The sequence below is a fragment of the Phyllostomus discolor genome, chromosome 2 (assembly GCF_004126475.2).
Source record: "Phyllostomus discolor isolate MPI-MPIP mPhyDis1 chromosome 2, mPhyDis1.pri.v3, whole genome shotgun sequence".
Classification (NCBI taxonomy): Eukaryota; Metazoa; Chordata; class Mammalia; order Chiroptera; family Phyllostomidae; genus Phyllostomus; species Phyllostomus discolor.
Genome location: NC_040904.2, coordinates 212,890,046 through 212,907,802, shown reverse-complemented (window position 1 = coordinate 212,907,802; position 17,757 = coordinate 212,890,046). Strand labels below are relative to the sequence as shown.

General features: G+C 54.3%; 1 protein-coding gene across 3 annotated transcripts in view; it reads left to right on the top strand.

The window, feature by feature from the left end:
* TCF20 (transcription factor 20) overlaps positions 1-17,757 on the top strand; it is a 98,475-nt gene that overhangs the window by 44,279 nt on the left and 36,439 nt on the right. For 2 of the 3 annotated variants that reach the window (XM_028531651.2, XM_028531653.2), the window contains exon 1: positions 9,830-16,000. In XM_028531651.2, coding sequence (XP_028387452.2) covers positions 10,220-16,000 — 5,781 coding nt within the window. In that variant the 5' untranslated portion in view covers positions 9,830-10,219. Of the gene's footprint in view, positions 1-9,829; positions 16,001-17,757 lie in introns of those variants that run through there. The other variant, XM_036019700.1, reaches the window with a different exon arrangement.

Below are 17,757 nucleotides of genomic sequence, written 5' to 3'. Positions count from 1 at the left end.
TGCTTCCTCCGTGTTCAGCACCCTCTTTCCTTCTTTAAGTGACTGCCCGAGTTGCTTAATCCAGCACTGTCCCAACACGCAACAGCCAAAACCACATCGCCATGACCGTCCCGTGCTCCTTTTCTCTCCTCTTGATTTCGTATTCCTGCTGATCCTCCGGCCACCTCCCTCCCTCCCTCCCTCCTGGCAGTCGCTGTCACAGTGATGTGCGCCTCACCCGGCCAGTTCCTTCCTCTCACACACTCCTGTCGCTCCAGCCCTCCTCTCTGTTCTTGGAGCAGCGCTGACAGCTTCAGGGTTCTGTTTCTTTTTTCTTTTCTTTTTTTAAAGATTTTATTTATTTATTTTTAGAGGGGGGGGAGAGGGAGAGAGAGAGAGAAATATTAATGTGCGGCTGCTGGGGGTCATGGCCTGCAACCCAGGCATGTGCCCTGACTGGGAATTGAACCTGCAATACTTTGGTTCTCAGCCCGCGCTCAGTCCACTGGGCTACGCCAGCCAGGGCTAGGGTTCCGTTTCTGACTGTGTTGGAAGGAAGCGGGCGGAGGGCTTGTGGGGCAGTGTTTAATAGAGTCTGCAGTAGTGGGCGGTGGTGTCCCAGGCCTTTGCACTCACTCACCACTTCGCCCAGGGCAGCTGCCAGTCCCGCGGGCCCCGCTCACGGAAAGCGCCCAGTGCAGGCGCACCGTGTTTCATCTTTCATGGTGTATTTTACAGCCCCCGTTCTATGTGCAGATGTGTTTAGACACGCAAGTATGTCCACTGTGCTACAGTTGCCTACAGTATTCTGTACAGGCCCATGCTGAACAAGTCTGCAGCCTGGAAGCAACGGCTGTCCCGTAGAGCCGAGGCGTGCGATAGGCCGCACCACCAAGGCTTGTGTCACCGCACTCGGCGGTGTTTGCGCTACGTTGAATCGCCCATTTTTCATAACGGATCTCCATCATTAAGTGATGCGTGACTCTATTACAAAATTGCTTTTCCAGAGAGTTGTAATAATTTATGCTGCTTTTGTTACTGTTTGTACCAGCTCCATCCTAACCTCGCCAGGTGGGATATCATCTTTTAACTTGAAGGAACAATTTTATAGCTACACATGTGTGATCCCATGGGTTGCTAGCATGTATATGATCACGGGTGAGGGTAGATTTTTTTATAGCTTGCATGACTAATATAATTCAAGTTTTGACCCTCAGAAACCAAACTTATAATGTCTGTAGCATTTGAGTACATCCCTTTTTGTTTTTTTAAGATTTTATTTATTTTTAGAGGAGGGGAAGGAAGGGAGAAAGAGACATCATTATGAGACAGAAACATGGATAGGCTGCCTCTGGCACAGGCCCCGACCTGGGAACCGAACTGCAGCCCAGGCATGTGCCCCAACTGGGAACCAAACCCTGACCGTCACCCTGCAAGACAGTGCCCAACCCACTGAGCCACGCCAGTGGGGGTGGGGTTTTGTTCTTTCCTGATCTGCAAATTCTGAGTTGGTTCCTTCAGCTGCTTTCTGGGATTCTAAGCCAGGGAGCAAATCAGCACCATCAGCCAAATTATATGAGACACCCAGTCCCTGAGAAAGTCTAGGCTCTGCCCAGCTGTAAACAGGGCGTAGAATTTGAGTTATCAGGTCAAAGCACTGGGCAAACCTCTGTGTCCAATCTACTTCAGAAGAGCCCATGTTTTCACGCACCTACAGGAAAGAACGTGGGTACGTCTAGGCACACGCAGTCAGCTCGCTTGCAGCAAATGTCCAGACGCTTTCTAAAATGCTTCCTGGTGTGTGAGCGTCTCGCCGCTAGGTCAAGGAAGGCCTCTGCTGGGAGTCCAGACCTGGGACTGGGGTGGGCGTTCCACATTCCACTTGCTCTTGACTGTGGATGTTTTGCCTGTTAACAGCTCTGAACCTCAGTTTACAGAAAGGAGCACTGACACTTCCTAGAGCATAGCGAAAATTAAGTGCCTTTATTTACGTAAAGCGCCTGGTACAGTGTGTGGCTTGTGTTAGACACGCAGTACGTGGGTGACAGCTACGGTTGTTATAGAGCTGACATGGGTGTTTGTCAGGGTTTTTAAAAACCTGGATTTGGGTGCTTCTTGCTCCATTTGTGGTGCAGTGGAAGAAAAGAACAGGCTTTAGAACCAGAAGAATTTGAGTTATAGAACATCAGCTCCAGTTTATCCTAGAGGAGTGGCTTTTGGCAAATTGTATAATTTGGTTTCTTCTCAACCGTAAGTTGAAATATATGTAAAACTACAGAGTACCTGACACATAGGATAAACGGTAGTTATTATTACCTCGGTCGCACGTACCTGAGGTACTGATTAAAGGCAAATGCACTTCACTGTGTTTTTACTCAGGGGAAAAAGCCAGCGAAGTCTCTGCTAAGGAAGACTTTGCGGAGATCCTATTTCAGGAGCTCTTAAGATTCCAAGGGCCGAGCCGTGTGGCCTGGCGTGGCAGGAAGGAGTTTGGGGACTAGGTGTTTCAGAGAAGGCCTCAAGGTGAGGTGGGGCAGTGGCACAGGGGGGCCGAGCAGGTCTGTGTGAGAGGGTGGGGAGGAGCAGAAGTGGAGTGGGAAGATGCGGGTGCGGAGGGGTAGGGGGTTCAGGTGAGGCAGGCAGTGCTGTCCAGGTGGCGGGGGGAGGGGAGCTGCCCAGGCGGTGGGCGCTGGGCAGGAGAACCTCCAGGGGCGTCGCTCTGCTCCCAGGGCAGGGCTGCACAGGGAAAGGGCCCGTGCAGGACCTGGAGGAGGAGCAGCGTCCGGCAAAATCTGAAACTCGGAGAGTCACAGGAGTTTGGGGTCATTCTAAAGCTTGCAACTGAAAGGGTTGTGGTTCCTCTTGAGGATGATCAGTTGGGTCCAGTGAGGAAAGAACCACATTTTTGTCATTGAAAATGAGTTGGTGACTGCCCAAGAACAAATGTATTTTGTCATCTTCATAGAAATTATTCCAGCCACAAGCAGCACTGCAGTCTGTCTGAGGAGAAGTGGCCGTTCTGTCCCCCCGTCACCAACCACCCGACGAGGGCTGGAAACCTCGTCTTCTGGCCCTGCGTGGCCGTTAGAACGTGCGGTGCAGCGAGCCAGTCCCGCACACCCCACCCGCCCCCGCCCCGCCCCGGCAGCCAGAGCTCAGCACCAGCCTGCTGTTCGGTTTCTGTCGTCCCTCCCAGCTTTAACCCTGGGCGCTTCTTACTCACTTGCAGTTTGGCTGTGCGTTTGGTCTGACATTTCTAGGTGTTTCGCTGAGGGAGGTTTCCAGCCCCTCTGGTGTGCCATATTGCGCGGAATGGAAGTCTCTCACCCCCAGGTGATAATAGTCCGCTCTGAAATTCTAGGAATGAGGGAAGAACTATATTAGTCAGGGTCCTGGTAGGAAACAGATGGCACACTCAAACTGGGTAATTTGAGGAGCGTTTAATTGTATCACTCTGGGTTCATTCAGGAAAAGGGAAGCTTTCCACCCCACTTAGGAAGAGTTTTGCTGGAGGAGCTAAGGGCCTACCCGTCCGCTGGGAGGCCGGGGGAGCTGCTCCGGCGCACCTGAGGCTGAGGCCCCGCAGCAAGCGGCTCTCCCGAGCTCCCGGGGGAGCCGCCGTGCATCCGCGTCCGCTGCCGCTGCCTCCGGGCCTGTCCGCCTCCCCCTTCTTCTGCCCTCCGAATCTTTCCTGTGTCTCTCTGTGCCGGCTCTAACCCGGAACCGTGCTGGAAAGGGGTTCTGGCAAGGTAGCTACCGCTTCTGACCGGCAGAGGAGAGCTCAGGGAGAGGGCGCTCGCGATGCTGCTGCGTTGACCAGCGCGGAGCCGCGACAGAGGTGGTCAGGGTGTGGGGACGCTGATGGAGAAAGCAGAGTCGCCTGGGCGAGCAGCAGCATGAGTGACTACCACCCACGGGCCTGGCCAGCAAGCGGAGGAACAGCTCCGGGAGCCTGGAGAAGGCGGCCGTGCAGGGTGCCTGGCCGGACCGCAGCCGGCAGCCAGCCTCAGCGGCGGCTGCTGTGAGGGCAGGTTCCTCCTCCTCGCTCTCCTCACGCCTCTTCCCAGCCAGACGGCGCCAGAAGCCAGGGAGGCAGCAGAGCCTCTTCTTGACAGTCTCCCAGGGCGCCTTCTCCAGGGCGCAGAGTAGGGTGGCGACGGAGAAGGAAACGAAAGAAGTGGGTCCCTGAAAAGCCCTCTCGAGGAAACTGTCTTGGGGACAGTTTGGAGAACATTGTGGAGAAGAGATGGGTTGGGGAGTGGGACGGTGTTGGACCTGTCAGGGACCAAGGACAAAGGGAGCTTCCCCCCCCCCACCCCAGTTTCCTACAGACGACAAGGCTGTCGCCCCGTGCTGGGGTGGAGAGCGGGGCTGCTGGCGTGGGGACTCGGGGCCATTGAATGTGTAAGGCACTGAGTTCCGGACCCCACTCACTGGCGCACCTCCAGAGGCGTCCTGAAACCACTCAAGAGAGTTAGGAAAACGTGAGAAAACCAGCAGCGGGAAAGCCAGGGCAAGGAGGAGTCGGGGAGGCAGGTGCATCGGTGAACCTCTTTTGCGGAGTGTGTATACAGACTCCTTATGGGGACCTGCTTCCTTCGGAGTGCCACATTTTCTTAATGACCACTGTGTTCATTCGTGGTGCTTTAAAGCTGATCACACTGATGCTTTACTTTTTAAGTAATGCGATAGTATGGGAATGACATCTCAGATTATTTTATGTTAAAGCTTATGTGAAAATTACAGTGACTCTGGGCTTGCTTTTTCAGTTGCTGGTGTACTTGGTTTTCTCATTGCTTTACTTGGGGCTCCTAAAAATACGGACTTGCACCCACTTTCTGGTGCTAGATACTTCATGTGCACTAAGAATATTTAGTGCACCCTGCAGGAGATACTTGGTTATGAATTCTTTTTCATCTAGTCTAGCAATTTCCAGCAAGTGTGCTGCAAGAATTTTTAATTCTTTAAAAATTATTAAAGAAGTATTTTTAAAACTTAATGATTTTAGAGAGGGGGGAAAGGGATGAGAGAGAGAGAAACAGCGAGTTGTTGTTCTACTTATTGATACCTTCATTGGCTGGTGCTTGTATGTGCCCTGACTGAGGATCCAACCCACAACAGTGGCGTGTCAGGGTGACACTCCAGCAACTGAGCTACCACCCAGCCAGGGCAAGAATTTTTAAAACACGCAGTACCTGACTGTTTACTAAGGGTCACTGACTTCTTTTCCCGTAGATTATCAAGTTAAAAAAATGAACCCTGTCCTGGTTGGTGTGGCTTAGTGGACTGAGCACCAGCCTGCAAACCAAGAGGTCACAGGTTTGATTCCCAGTCAGGCCACATGCATGGTTTGCCGGCCAGGTCTGCAGTTGAGGGTATGCAAGAGGCAGCTGATCCATGTTTCTCTCACATGTCGATGTTTCTCTCCCTCTCTTTCTAAAAGTAAGTAAATAAAACCTTTAAAAAATGAGCCAGTGTAGCTCAGTGGGCTGGGTATTGCCCCGCAAACTGAAAGGTCTCCAGTTCAGTTCCTGGTTAGGGGGCATGCGAGAGGCAGCCAGCTGCTCAGTGTTTCTCTCCTTCCTCCCCTCCCCCCCCCTAAAAATAAATAAATAAAATCTTTTCAATAAGTAAGTAAATAAATAAATAATGAGGCTCAGCAGCACAATCGTTGTCCGGCGTGCATGACTCAAAATTATACTTATTTTGTCAGGTTGGCAAAAAACACATTCTTTGGCGCGCTGCAGAATTTCGGTGGTGAGTTTATGTGTGCCACGAGGTGGAAAAGGTTGAAGATCACTACTGTAGTCCGGAAACCAGCACTGTAACGGCGGGGGGCGCAGGGCTGAGGACAGGCCTTCGAAGGGGTTGTACCCGAAAGTCTGCCTCTCTGGAGCTCGGGCTTTCTCAGGAGCCGGGGACAGCCAGATGCGGGGCGTGCTGACGTCAGACTTGCTGGTCCTCAGCTCTTGGGGCTCCTGTTCAGGAAGAGCTTGGGGCAAGTGACAACGTTATTTATGCCCTTGCTTTTTCAGAAGCCTGATTTCAGTTACTGAAGGATTAATTAAACAACATGTACTTACGGAGCAACTCTCTCTCTAGGACGCTGTCCATTAAACTGCCGGGTTTGGTCTTTTTGTTGGCCTTAACCCATGTAGAGGCCACCGGCCCTTGAGAGCTGGAGCAGGAGCGTACCACAGACGGGACGGAGCCGTTCTGGACGGCCCTAGAAGTAATGGGGACGGGCGCCCTTGTGAGGGGGAGGGAGGGGGAGGTTGTGGGCGGCCATCCACTTTCAAGGCCACCCTCTGACAGGCCAAGTGCCAGCTGTCCCTGGCTGCCACTCACCCACTGGGTCGTGTAGTGTTAGGAACTTGGCCCGAGGGGGCTGAGTGAACCCTGTGCTCGCTTTCCCTCGTCTGTGGGGTGAGGGTGTCAGTGTCTGCGCATCACTGGTTGGGTTCGCACGTGAAATCGAGCACTGCAGGGGGCACTCCGGCGGCTGGTGGTGTTGCCCAGCAGGTTCGTCGAAACACAGAAGATAGTCTGCTGCAGAGGCATGTTGGAGAGGGTGAGGGGCGGTTTCCTTTAGACTCCGAGGTTATTTCAATGTTTAAAGGTGATTTGGGGTCATGTGATGATATACCAAACTTAATGCCAAAGTAGTAGCCCCTTGTCTAGCTATTTTAGACCTCAGATATTTCAGGAAGGAGTAGGTCAAGCTCCTGGGGTGTGGAGTGACTGGCCATCCTCAGCCCTGGTCCGTGTTTGTTTTCTGAGGTCTTCCCATGCCTCTTGTGTTGATCCAAGTTGGGGGCTTTTCCCTTGAAACTGGACCTGGAGAAACTTGACAGGCAGGGTCTCCAGCATCTTTAGCTCTGCTTTTAGGCTGATCGTGTTCTATTTATATTAAGTTCTAGCCTAGTTCTCTGAGGCCTAGTTCTTGTACCATTTACTGGTTCACAGAGGGCCTGCCGTGTGCTGTTGTTTACTGTCTCGGTGACAGGAGGATTGCAGCAAGGCTCGAAGTCCCTGCCCTTTAAGAAATGTACATTCTAGTGGAAAAGAGAGAGACAGTGCACAAGTGGCATATCATGCCCGCTGGGAATAAGTGCTGAGGGGGAGTGAGGTGGGGGAGGGCGTTTGGGAAAGCCGAGGTGAAGGTCTTTTTAGTAGAGTGGCGGAGGAAGGCCTTATTAGTCAGGCGGCATTTGCCTGGAGACTAGAAGGAAGTGAGAGGGACGAGCTGTGTGTGTGGCTGTGAAGAGCGGTGCGGGCGAGAACCAAGTTCCGGTGCAGAAATGGCAGTGGCCCACCCGGAGCCCCGGAACGGCGGGAGTAATGCAGAGCAGGGTAGGCGGAGAGAGCCGAGAGGTAATGGGGCCGGAGAGGGGCCTCCCGGCCCAGCTGGCCCAGCTGCGCTCGGAGTGGGGTCGGAGCCGCTGCAGGGCGTGGCCATGAGGAGCCCAACTTACCGTTTTAAAGCCTCACCCACTTTTCCTGCCAATAGCTCCATTTCCAGCTCCCCCTGAGAGGAAACTAAGAAACTAGCTTCAGAGCCATTGTAGAAAGACTTTGTCCTAACTTTTGTGTCCCGTAACTTCTTTTTTAAATGATTGATATTAAAGTCATTTGGAGCAGTTTAGCCTAGTCTTGTTCATCTCCGACTCCGAGACAAGGAGACAGGCCCAGGCAAAGGACAAAATAAAGTCAGCTCTGGATTAACTGTTTAAAAAGAGCTTTACATCCCATGCTAAGTACATTCGCAAAGGTAGTGCAAAGGGCTGGCCCAGTCAGATGACCTCAGGGGCAGTGTAGGTCCTTGGCTTGATGAATTTTTATTTTCCTCTCTCTTGCTGTCCTCCAAAGTGACTATTTCAATCCCCTGTTTCCTAGTAATCACCAGTAATTACTCTGGGAATACTGAATTGCCAAATAAAAAACTGCGTAGGGGTCAGAGGTGCTAGAACTTCTTGCAGACCTCCAGAAGGAAACTGCGAGAACGGTTGCTGCTCTTCGGCTCGCGCTGCCCAGCTCTTCGTCACCTGGGCTCCGACGGCTGGGTGAGGGGGCGCCCTGGACACAGTTGTGTGCCGGGGAGGAGTAGCCCTTCAGTCTGTGTGGCTGGCTGCAGTGAGGGGCCCCTGCCCTGCGGTGGTAGGCCGAGTCGCCAGTCATCACAGGGGGTTGGCAACTACAGCAAACCTGCACTGTCGTGCATGTGGATGGAAGGGACTGAATTCCATTCTCAGGCCTGTCCCTTTCTCAAATTTGGGGAGGGGGCAGCCACTGGAGTGACTGTGTCATCATTTTTTGAGACTCTTGCTTCAGTGACCAGTCTAATAACATGAAAGCAAATAAATGAAAGTGGTTTTTTAAAAAGATTTTATTACTTATTTTTAGAGGTAAAATCAGTTGCATCTCACAGACCCTCAGCTGAGGACCTGGCCCACACCCCAGGCATGTGCCCTGACCAGGAATCACACCGGCGATCTTTTGGATTGTGGTCCAGCGCTCGATCCACTAAGTGATACCAGCCAGGGCAAAAGTGTTTTCTCATGCCACACCATAACTGGAAAATATCTTTAAATTACTGTTTTGTTTTTTTATTGAGAGTAATAATATAGTCCTATATTTTTATCTAATTGAATTGGAGGGTGGTACTCATTTACTTGATAATGAAGTTTTTACTGCATTGAATTTGTTTTTACCCAGAGAGTTTCTTTTCATACTACCGTAGACTCCTGCCTCACTCTTTCTGGGGAGGGGGGCACAGTGAACCTGACTGATGCTGCATGGCAAGGTAGGGGTCCCTACGCCCCTCCCTTTCTTCAGGGGGTCTGGGGTGGAACTGCAGGGGTCAGGAGATTCTCAGTATGCTGCGGGGTCGGCGTGGGGCGAGGACTGCCCGGCTGCCCGGTGCCTCTTGTCCTCACCGGGGCTGGGGGTCCAGGGGTCTCTTTCTCCCTGAGGTCATGTGCTCCACCGCCACGTGGCTGTAGCCAAATTCATTGTCATACCGGGAAACGAGCTTGACAAAGGGGTCACTGAAAGCAGTGCCAGCCCCAGCATCGAAGGTGGAGGAGTGGGCGTCACTGTCCGAGTCGCAGGAGACAGCCTCCTCCTCGATGTGTCCCAGGATGCCCTCGGGGGGGCCTGCTGATGCCTGCTGCACTCACTACCTTCTTCTGTATTTTTTTCATTATCATTTATCCCCCCACAGCCTCCTCCACCTCCACCCACCCCTCTCCCCAAGAATCATCACACTTGGTGGTGGAATCCATGGCCACTGCCTTCTTAATGTCACTGTATTTGGCAGCTTTCTCCAGGCGGCAGGTCAGGTCCACAACTGATACACTGGGGGTGGGGACACAGAAGGTCATGCCAGTGAGCCTCTCGTTCAGCTCAGGGATGACCTTGCCCACAGCCTTGGCAGCAGCAGTAGAACAAGAATTATGTTCTGGGCAGACCCTCGGCCATCACACCACAGCTTCCCAGAGGCGCCATCCATGGTCTTCCAGGTGGCAGTGAAAGGGTCGTGAGACCCTCCAGCATGTCAGGGATGACCTTGGCCAGAAAGGCCAAGCAGTGGACGGAGCAGAAGGCATTGTGACAGTCTTCAGGGAGCTGTCATACTTGTCATGGCTCACAGCCATCACAGACATGGGGGCATCCGCAGAAGGGGCGGAGGTGATGACCCTCTTGGCTCCACCCTTCTCCACGGTGGTAAAGCCACCAGTGAACTCGGCAGCATACTCAGCACCAGCCCATTTGGTGGTGGTGGGATCTCGCTCCTGGGAGATGGAGATGGGCTTCCGGTGATGTCAGGTTTTCTGTTCTCAGCCTTGACCGTGCCTTTGAACTTGCCATGAGTAGAATCATACTGGGGCATGTAGACCGTGTAGTTGAGGTCAATGGAGGGTTGTTAATGGCGATAATATCCCATTTTGCCAGAGTTAAAAGCAGCCCTGGTGACCAGGCTCCCAATACGGCCAAACCCTTTCACTTTGACCTTCACCGTCGTGTCTCGGGGTGGTGGCTGGCGCTGCACAGGAAGGCGTGGCTGTCCGTCAAACCGGAGGAGCGGAGAGCTCCTGCCTCGCTCTTCAGGCCACTTCTCTGCACATTGCGTTTTCAGAGATGGGTGGGATAAGAAATAAAGGGAGATGAAATTCAGACAGTCATTTTCACCTGGGCATCTGAATTATATCTCCTCCATCATCTAGACTTGACTTTATTTATGCTGGGGGGGCGCAAGTCTCATATAGCCTTTCTTTTCTCCCGTTTCCAGGAGGGCTGCTGGCCCGCTGCTGTGCTGCTGAACAGCATGCAGTCCTTTCGGGAGCAAAGCAGTTACCACGGAAACCAGCAGAGCTACCCACAGGAGGTACACAGCTCATCCCGGCTAGAAGACTTCAGCCCTCGCCAGGCCCAGATGTTCCAGAGTTTTGGGGGCGCAGGCGGCGGTGCCGGTGGCAGCAGCGGCAGCAGTGGCGGTGGACGGCGAGGGGCGGCAGCGGCTGCAGCAGCGATGGCCAGCGAGGCCTCTGGCCACCAAGGCTACCAGGGTTTCAGGAAAGAGGCTGGAGACTTCTACTACATGGCAGGCAACAAAGATCCCGTGGCGACAGGCACCCCGCAGCCTCCTCAGCGAAGGCCTTCCGGGCCTGTGCAGAGCTATGGACCCCCCCAGGGGAGCAGCTTTGGCAATCAGTATGGGAGTGAGGGTCATGTGGGCCAGTTTCAAGCACAGCACTCTGGCCTCGGTGGTGTGTCTCACTATCAGCAGGACTACTCGGGGCCTTTCTCCCCGGGGAGTGCTCAGTACCAGCAGCAGGCTTCCAGCCAGCAGCAGCAGCAGCAAGTCCAGCAGCTGAGACAACAGCTTTACCAGTCCCATCAGCCTCTGCCACAGGCCGCCGGCCAGCCGGCGTCTGGTTCATCCCATCTGCAGCCGATGCAGCGGCCCTCGGCTCTGCCATCCTCTGCCGCTGGTTACCAGTTACGAGTGGGTCAGTTTGGCCAGCACTACCAGTCTTCTGCTGCCTCCTCCTCCTCTTCCTCCTTCCCATCACCACAGCGTTTCAGCCAGTCTGGGCAGAGCTATGACGGCAGTTACAGTGTGAATGCGGGATCCCAGTATGAAGGGCATAATGTGGGTTCTAACGCACAGGCTTATGGAACACAATCAAATTATAGCTATCAGCCTCAATCCATGAAAAATTTTGAACAGGCAAAGATTCCACAAGGGACCCAGCAGGGGCAGCCGCAGCAACAGCCGCAGCAGCAGCAGCAGCCTCAGCAGCAGCAGCCTCAGCAGCAGCAGCACGCCCCGCAGCACGTGATGCAGTACACCAACGCTGCCAGCAAGCTGCCACTGCAGAGCCAGGTGGGGCAGTACAACCAGCCCGAAGTTCCTGTGAGGTCCCCAATGCAGTTCCACCAGAACTTCAGCCCCATTTCTAACCCCTCCCCAGCTGCCTCTGTGGTTCAGTCTCCAAGCTGTAGCTCGACCCCGTCTCCTCTAATGCAGAGTGGGGAGAATCTCCAGTGTGGGCAAGGCAGTGTGCCCATGGGCTCCAGAAACAGAATCTTACAGTTAATGCCTCAGCTTAGCCCAACCCCGTCGATGATGCCCAGTCCTAATTCTCACACTGCAGGCTTCAAAGGGTTTGGACTAGAAGGCGTGCCAGAAAAGCGACTGACGGATCCCGGGTTGAGTAGTCTGAGTGCCCTGAGTACTCAAGTGGCCAATCTTCCTAATACTGTTCAGCACATGCTACTTTCCGATGCCCTGACACCTCAGAAGAAAACCTCCAAAAGGCCCTCCTCCTCCTCTAAGAAAGCAGACAGCTGCACAAACTCGGAAGGCTCCTCCCAGCCTGAAGAACAACTGAAGTCCCCAATGGCAGAGTCACTGGATGGAGCCTGCTCCAGCAGTTCTGAGGATCAGGGCGAGAGGGTGAGGCAGCTGAGCGGCCAGAGCACCAGCTCCGACACCACCTACAAGGGTGGAGCCTCGGAGAAAGCCGGCTCCTCCCCAGCACAGGGTGCTCAGAATGAAGCCCCCAGGCTCAGTGCCAGTCCGGCAGCCAGAGAAGAGGCGGCCTCGCCAGGTGCTAAGGACACGCCATCATCATCTGAGGACAACCCAAAAGTCAATGAGAAGACCGTTGGAGTGATTGTCTCCCGGGAAGCCATGACAACTCGGGCAGAAAAGCCTGGAGGACAAGATAAAGGCTCCCAGGAGGAGGACCCTGCAGCCTCTCAGAGGCCACCCAGCACCGGTGGGGCTAAGGAAACCAGTCACACGTCACTTCCACAGCCAGAGCCTCCGGCAGGAGGCGGAAAGGGAAACAAGGGCGGGGATAACAACTCCAACCACAACGGAGAGGGCAACGGCCAGAGCGGGCACCCTGCAGCGGGCCCCGGCTTCATAGGCAGAACCGAGCCCAACAAGTCTCCCGGAAGCCTGCGCTACAGTTACAAAGAAAGCTTCGGGCCGACCATGTCAAGAAGTGTCGGAGGCTTTCCTCAGTACCCTGCAGGACAAGACAAGGGGGATTTCACTGGCCACGGGGAGCGGAAGGGTAGAAATGAGAAGTTCCCCAGCCTCCTCCAGGAAGTGCTGCAGGGCTACCACCACCACCCTGACCGGAGGTACCCCCGGAGTGCTCAGGAGCATCAGGGCATGGCTGGGGGCCTGGAAGGAGCCACGCGGCCTAATGTCTTAATTAGCCAAACCAATGAACTAGCCAGCAGGGGCCTTCTGAACAAAAGCATCGGGTCCCTATTGGAAAGCCCGCACTGGGGCCCCTGGGAGAGGAAACCCAGCAGCACCGCCCCCGAAATGAAACAGATCAATCTGGCTGACTATCCGATTCCCCGCAAGTTTGAAATAGAGCCTCAGTCATCAGCCCATGAGCCCGGGGGTTCCCTCTCTGAAAGAAGATCAGTGATCTGTGATATTTCTCCACTAAGACAGATCGTCAGGGACCCAGGGGCTCACTCGCTGGGACACATGGGTGCCGACACCAGACTCGGGAGGAATGAACGTCTCAATCCAAGTTTGAGCCAGTCAGTCATTCTTCCAGGTGGCTTGGTGTCCATGGAAACAAAGCTGAAATCCCAGAGTGGGCAGATAAAAGAGGAAGACTTTGAGCAGTCCAAATCCCAAGCTAGTTTCAACAACAAGAAGTCTGGAGACCACTGCCACCCTGCCAGCATCAAGCACGAGTCCTACCGAGGCAACGCCAGCCCCGGAGTCGCCGCGCATGACTCCCTCTCAGACTACGGCCCGCAAGACAGCAGACCTGTGCCCATGCGGCGGGTCCCTGGCCGAGTGGGGGGTCGGGACGGCATGAGGGGCCGGTCCCCTTCTCAGTATCATGACTTTTCAGAAAAATTGAAGATGTCTCCTGGGAGGAGCAGGGGTCCGGGGGGAGACCCTCATCACATGAACCCACACATGACCTTCTCAGAGAGGTCCAACAGGAGTTCGTTACACGCTCCCTTTGCTCCCAACTCGGAAAGCCTAGCCTCCGCGTATCACGCGAACACCCGGGCTCACGCTTACGGGGACCCCAGTGCAGGTTTGAACTCGCAGCTCCACTACAAGAGGCAGATGTACCAACAGCAGCAGGAGGAGTATAAAGACTGGAGCAGCGGCTCTGCTCAGGGAGTGATCGCGGCGGCCCAGCACAGGCAGGAGGGGGCCCGGAAGAGCCCAAGGCAGCAGCAGTTCCTAGACAGAGTGCGGAGCCCCCTGAAGAACGACAAGGATGGGATGATGTATGGCCCGCCGATGGGGACTTACCACGACCCCAGCGGTCAGGAGGGTGGGCGCTGCCTCATGCCCAGTGATGGTCTGTCTAACAAAGGCATCGAATTGAAGCATGGCTCCCAGAAGCTACAACAGGAATCTTGCTGGGATCTTTCTCGGCAGACTTCTCCAGCCAAAAGCAGCGGCCCTGCAGGAATGTCCAACCAGAAAAGGTACGGCCCACCCCACGAGACCGACGGCCACGGCCTGGCGGAGCCCACGCAATCATCCAAGCCTGGCAGCGTCATGCTGAGGCTTCCCGGCCAAGACGACCACTCGTCTCAGAACCCCCTCATCATGAGGAGGCGCGTCCGCTCCTTCATCTCGCCCATCCCCAGCAAGAGACAGTCACAGGACTCGAAGAACAGCGGCACTGAAGACAAGGGGCGCCTCCTTCACCCGCCCAAAGAAGGTGCTGATAAAGCGTACAATTCCTATGCCCATCTCGCTCACAGCCAGGACTTCAAGTCCATCCCTAAGAGGGAATCCTCCAAGGACCTTCCAAGTTCAGACAGTAGAAACTGCCCTGCTGTTACCCTCACAAGCCCCGCTAAGACCAAAATACTGCCCCCGCGCAAAGGACGGGGGTTGAAGTTGGAAGCTATCGTCCAGAAGATCACATCCCCGAACATTAGGAGGAGTGCGTCCTCGAACAGCGCAGAGGCCGGGGGGGACACGGTTACCCTGGATGACATACTGTCTTTGAAGAGTGGCCCTCCCGAAGGCGGGGGTGTGGCTGTTCAGGATGCCGAGCTGGAGAAGAGAAAAGGTGAGGGGGTGTCTGACCTCGTCTGTCCAGCAAACCAGGAGCTGACCGTAGAAAAGCCTCTTGCACGGTCTGCAGAGGAGTGGCGTGGCAGCGGGGACGACAAAGTGAAGACCGAGACGCACCCAGACGCGGTGACAGCCGGAAAGGAACTCCCTGGTGCCATGACTTCCGCCACCTCACAGAAGCCTGGGGGTAGCCAAGGGAGACCAGACGGCCCCTTGGGCGGGGCGGCGCCTCTGCTCTTCCCCGACTCCAAGAGCGCGCCTGCAGCGGGCGGGCTGGCCCCTGGGGCGGACCCTAGGGCTGAAGAGAAGGAGACCGATGCAGTGACCATTTCCCCCAAACAGGAGGGCTTCCCCCCGAAGGGGTATTTCCCTTCAGGAAAGAAGAAGGGGAGACCCATTGGTAGTGTGAATAAGCAAAAGAAACAGCAGCAGCCACCGCCTCCGCCCCCTCAGCCCCCCCACGTACCAGAAGGTTCTGCAGATGGAGAGCCAAAGCCAAAAAAGCAGAGGCAAAGGAGGGAGAGGAGGAAGCCTGGGGCACAGCCAAGGAAGCGGAAAACCAAACAGGCAGTTCCCATCGTAGAACCCCAAGAACCCGAGATCAAACTGAAGTATGCCACCCAGCCGCTGGATAAAAGCGATGCCAAGAACAAGTCTTTCTTCCCTTACATCCACGTAGTAAATAAGTGTGAACTTGGAGCCGTTTGTACAATCATCAACGCTGAAGAAGAACAGACCAAATTGGTGAGGGGGCGGAAGGGGCAGAGGTCCCTGACCCCGCCGCCCAGCAGCACCGAGAGCAAGGTGCTCCCAGCCTCGTCCTTCATGCTGCAGGGACCTGTGGTGACAGAGTCTTCTGTGATGGGGCACCTGGTCTGCTGTCTGTGCGGCAAGTGGGCCAGCTACCGGAACATGGGTGACCTCTTTGGACCCTTTTATCCCCAAGATTATGCAGCCACCCTCCCGAAGAACCCCCCTCCAAAGAGGGCCACAGAAATGCAGAGCAAAGTTAAGGTACGGCACAAAAGCGCTTCCAACGGCTCCAAGACGGACACTGAGGAGGAGGAGGAGGAGGAGCAGCAGCAGCAGAAGGAGCAGAGGAGCCTGGCTGCCCACCCCCGGTTTAAGCGGCGACACCGCTCAGAAGACTGTGGCGGCGGCGGCCCTCGGTCCCTGGCCCGGGGCCTCCCCTGTAAAAAAGCCACCACGGAGGGCAGCAGCGAAAAGACTGTTTTGGACTCAAAGCCCTCCATGCCCACCACTTCAGAAGGTGGCCCCGAGCTGGAGTTACAAATCCCTGAACTACCTCTTGACAGCAACGAATTTTGGGTCCATGAGGGTTGTATTCTCTGGGCCAATGGAATCTACCTGGTCTGTGGCAGGCTGTACGGCCTGCAGGAAGCCCTGGAAATAGCCAGAGAGATGGTGAGTGTGGCGATCCTTACCGGCGTGCTCTTTCTCTCTTTCTCTGTGGTTCCGTTTCCTCCACCTCTGCCTGTTTCAGCCTCACTGTTTAACTGGAAGAGTTGTTTAACTTTTATCAGTAGCATGCGCCTGCAGGTTACAAAGTCCTGCTAGTGCAGTAGCGCTTACTAAAACAGACATCGTTCTCCGCTCCTCCTCAGACCAGGCTCCCGATTTTCTCTGCCAGTTTCCTGTTTCTAAATAGTAAGCTTTTACTGCTTTTTTTGTGTATTGATCCCTTTTTCCCATTTTTCAGTGTCTGACTCAAATACTTAAGCAGTAAACTGTGGTTATAGGTCCTTTCTTCTAAAACATCATTTCTCTAGAATTATTAATTTGTGTTATTATTTGCTTTTTATTTTGGGGGGCCACATCTTTCCAGTTGGGACGTTTATCCTGTAGGTCTGTTTCATAGCCTTGACCTGGGGTTCGTCCCCTTCACTCACTCCTTCCCCCAGCGAATGCTCTTCCTTAACCCCGTGTCCTCACCTTTCCTAGTCTGGGCCCTCGTCACCGTCCTCCAGCAGGTTCCCGACAAGGGCGCGTGGGAGGCCCACACGCTGAGACGTGTCTGCTGGAAACGTCTCCGTTCCAGTCGCGTGTAATCGAAGATTGGCTGGGTGTCGGGTTCTAGATTTGAAATCGCTTTCTCTCACTGCCTTGGCGTCGTGACACCTGGCTGGTGCTGTGGCTTCTAGGGTTGCAGTCGAGAGGACCGGAGATCCGGTTTCCCGCCGTTCTGTGTGTGCGTCTCCTCTTCTCCTGCAGGTCTGAGGGTCTCCTCACGCCCCTCAGGGCCTGACGTCTCAAAATGACGGGCCTTGGGCCCATCTTGTCCTCCACTGTGCCGGCCACTCGGGGAGGGTTTGCCGCCTGTGAACCCCGTTCCTTCAGTTGAGGAAGTCTGTGTCCTTTCCTGGGTAGCTCCTCTCCCTCCCTTTTTGTCTCTCTCCTCTCTGCTGGAATTCCTGCTAATGAGGTGATCGCACCTGCACCTCCGGGGTTGATCCTCTGGCTTTACCTTTCTCTCCCACTCCTGTGTTTCCTCCCGTTTTCCTGCACTTTTCTGCATTTTTGTCCTCATTTCTCCATGCTTTCTTCAGTTTCCTCATCTAACCTTTTATTTACTTATCTGAGCTTCTGATATCCTGAAAAGCTTTTTTTCCTCTGGTTTCCAGCCCGTCCTGCACCCTGACTTCCCGAGGCCCTGCCTTCCAGGCGCTCTGCCGCAAGGGGGCTGGCTCTCCTGCGGCTCCTCCACCTCCCTCATTGCTCCCCGCTTCCTCTCGGCCGCTGAACCCCTCCCTCTGCCTCTTCCAGTCCAGCTGCCGGAATTTGGACATCTCCTGTGTGACATTTGTTCCTCTTCCATTCTTCATGTCCTCATGAGTGTGTCTTATAAGTTTATCCTGTTTTTGTGGGAAGGACACAGATGAGTAAATGTATGTTTGGTCTACAATATTTAATCAGATGAGAGTTTTTTGTGTTAATTTATATTTAAAACTTCATGGTTTTACACAAACGACTTTCAGTCATAGTTAATAAGGATTTGTCAGCCAGAGTCATATTATTCTTAGACACTTTTTACTGTCCTCTCCCTCCCCCTGACAGCTCTCCCCAAAGCACTATGTTTTATCATTGCATTATGCCCAGAATTTGTAACAGTGTCTGGTAAAAAGGAAATACTCAAACTGTAGTGAAAAGAAATGTCATTAACA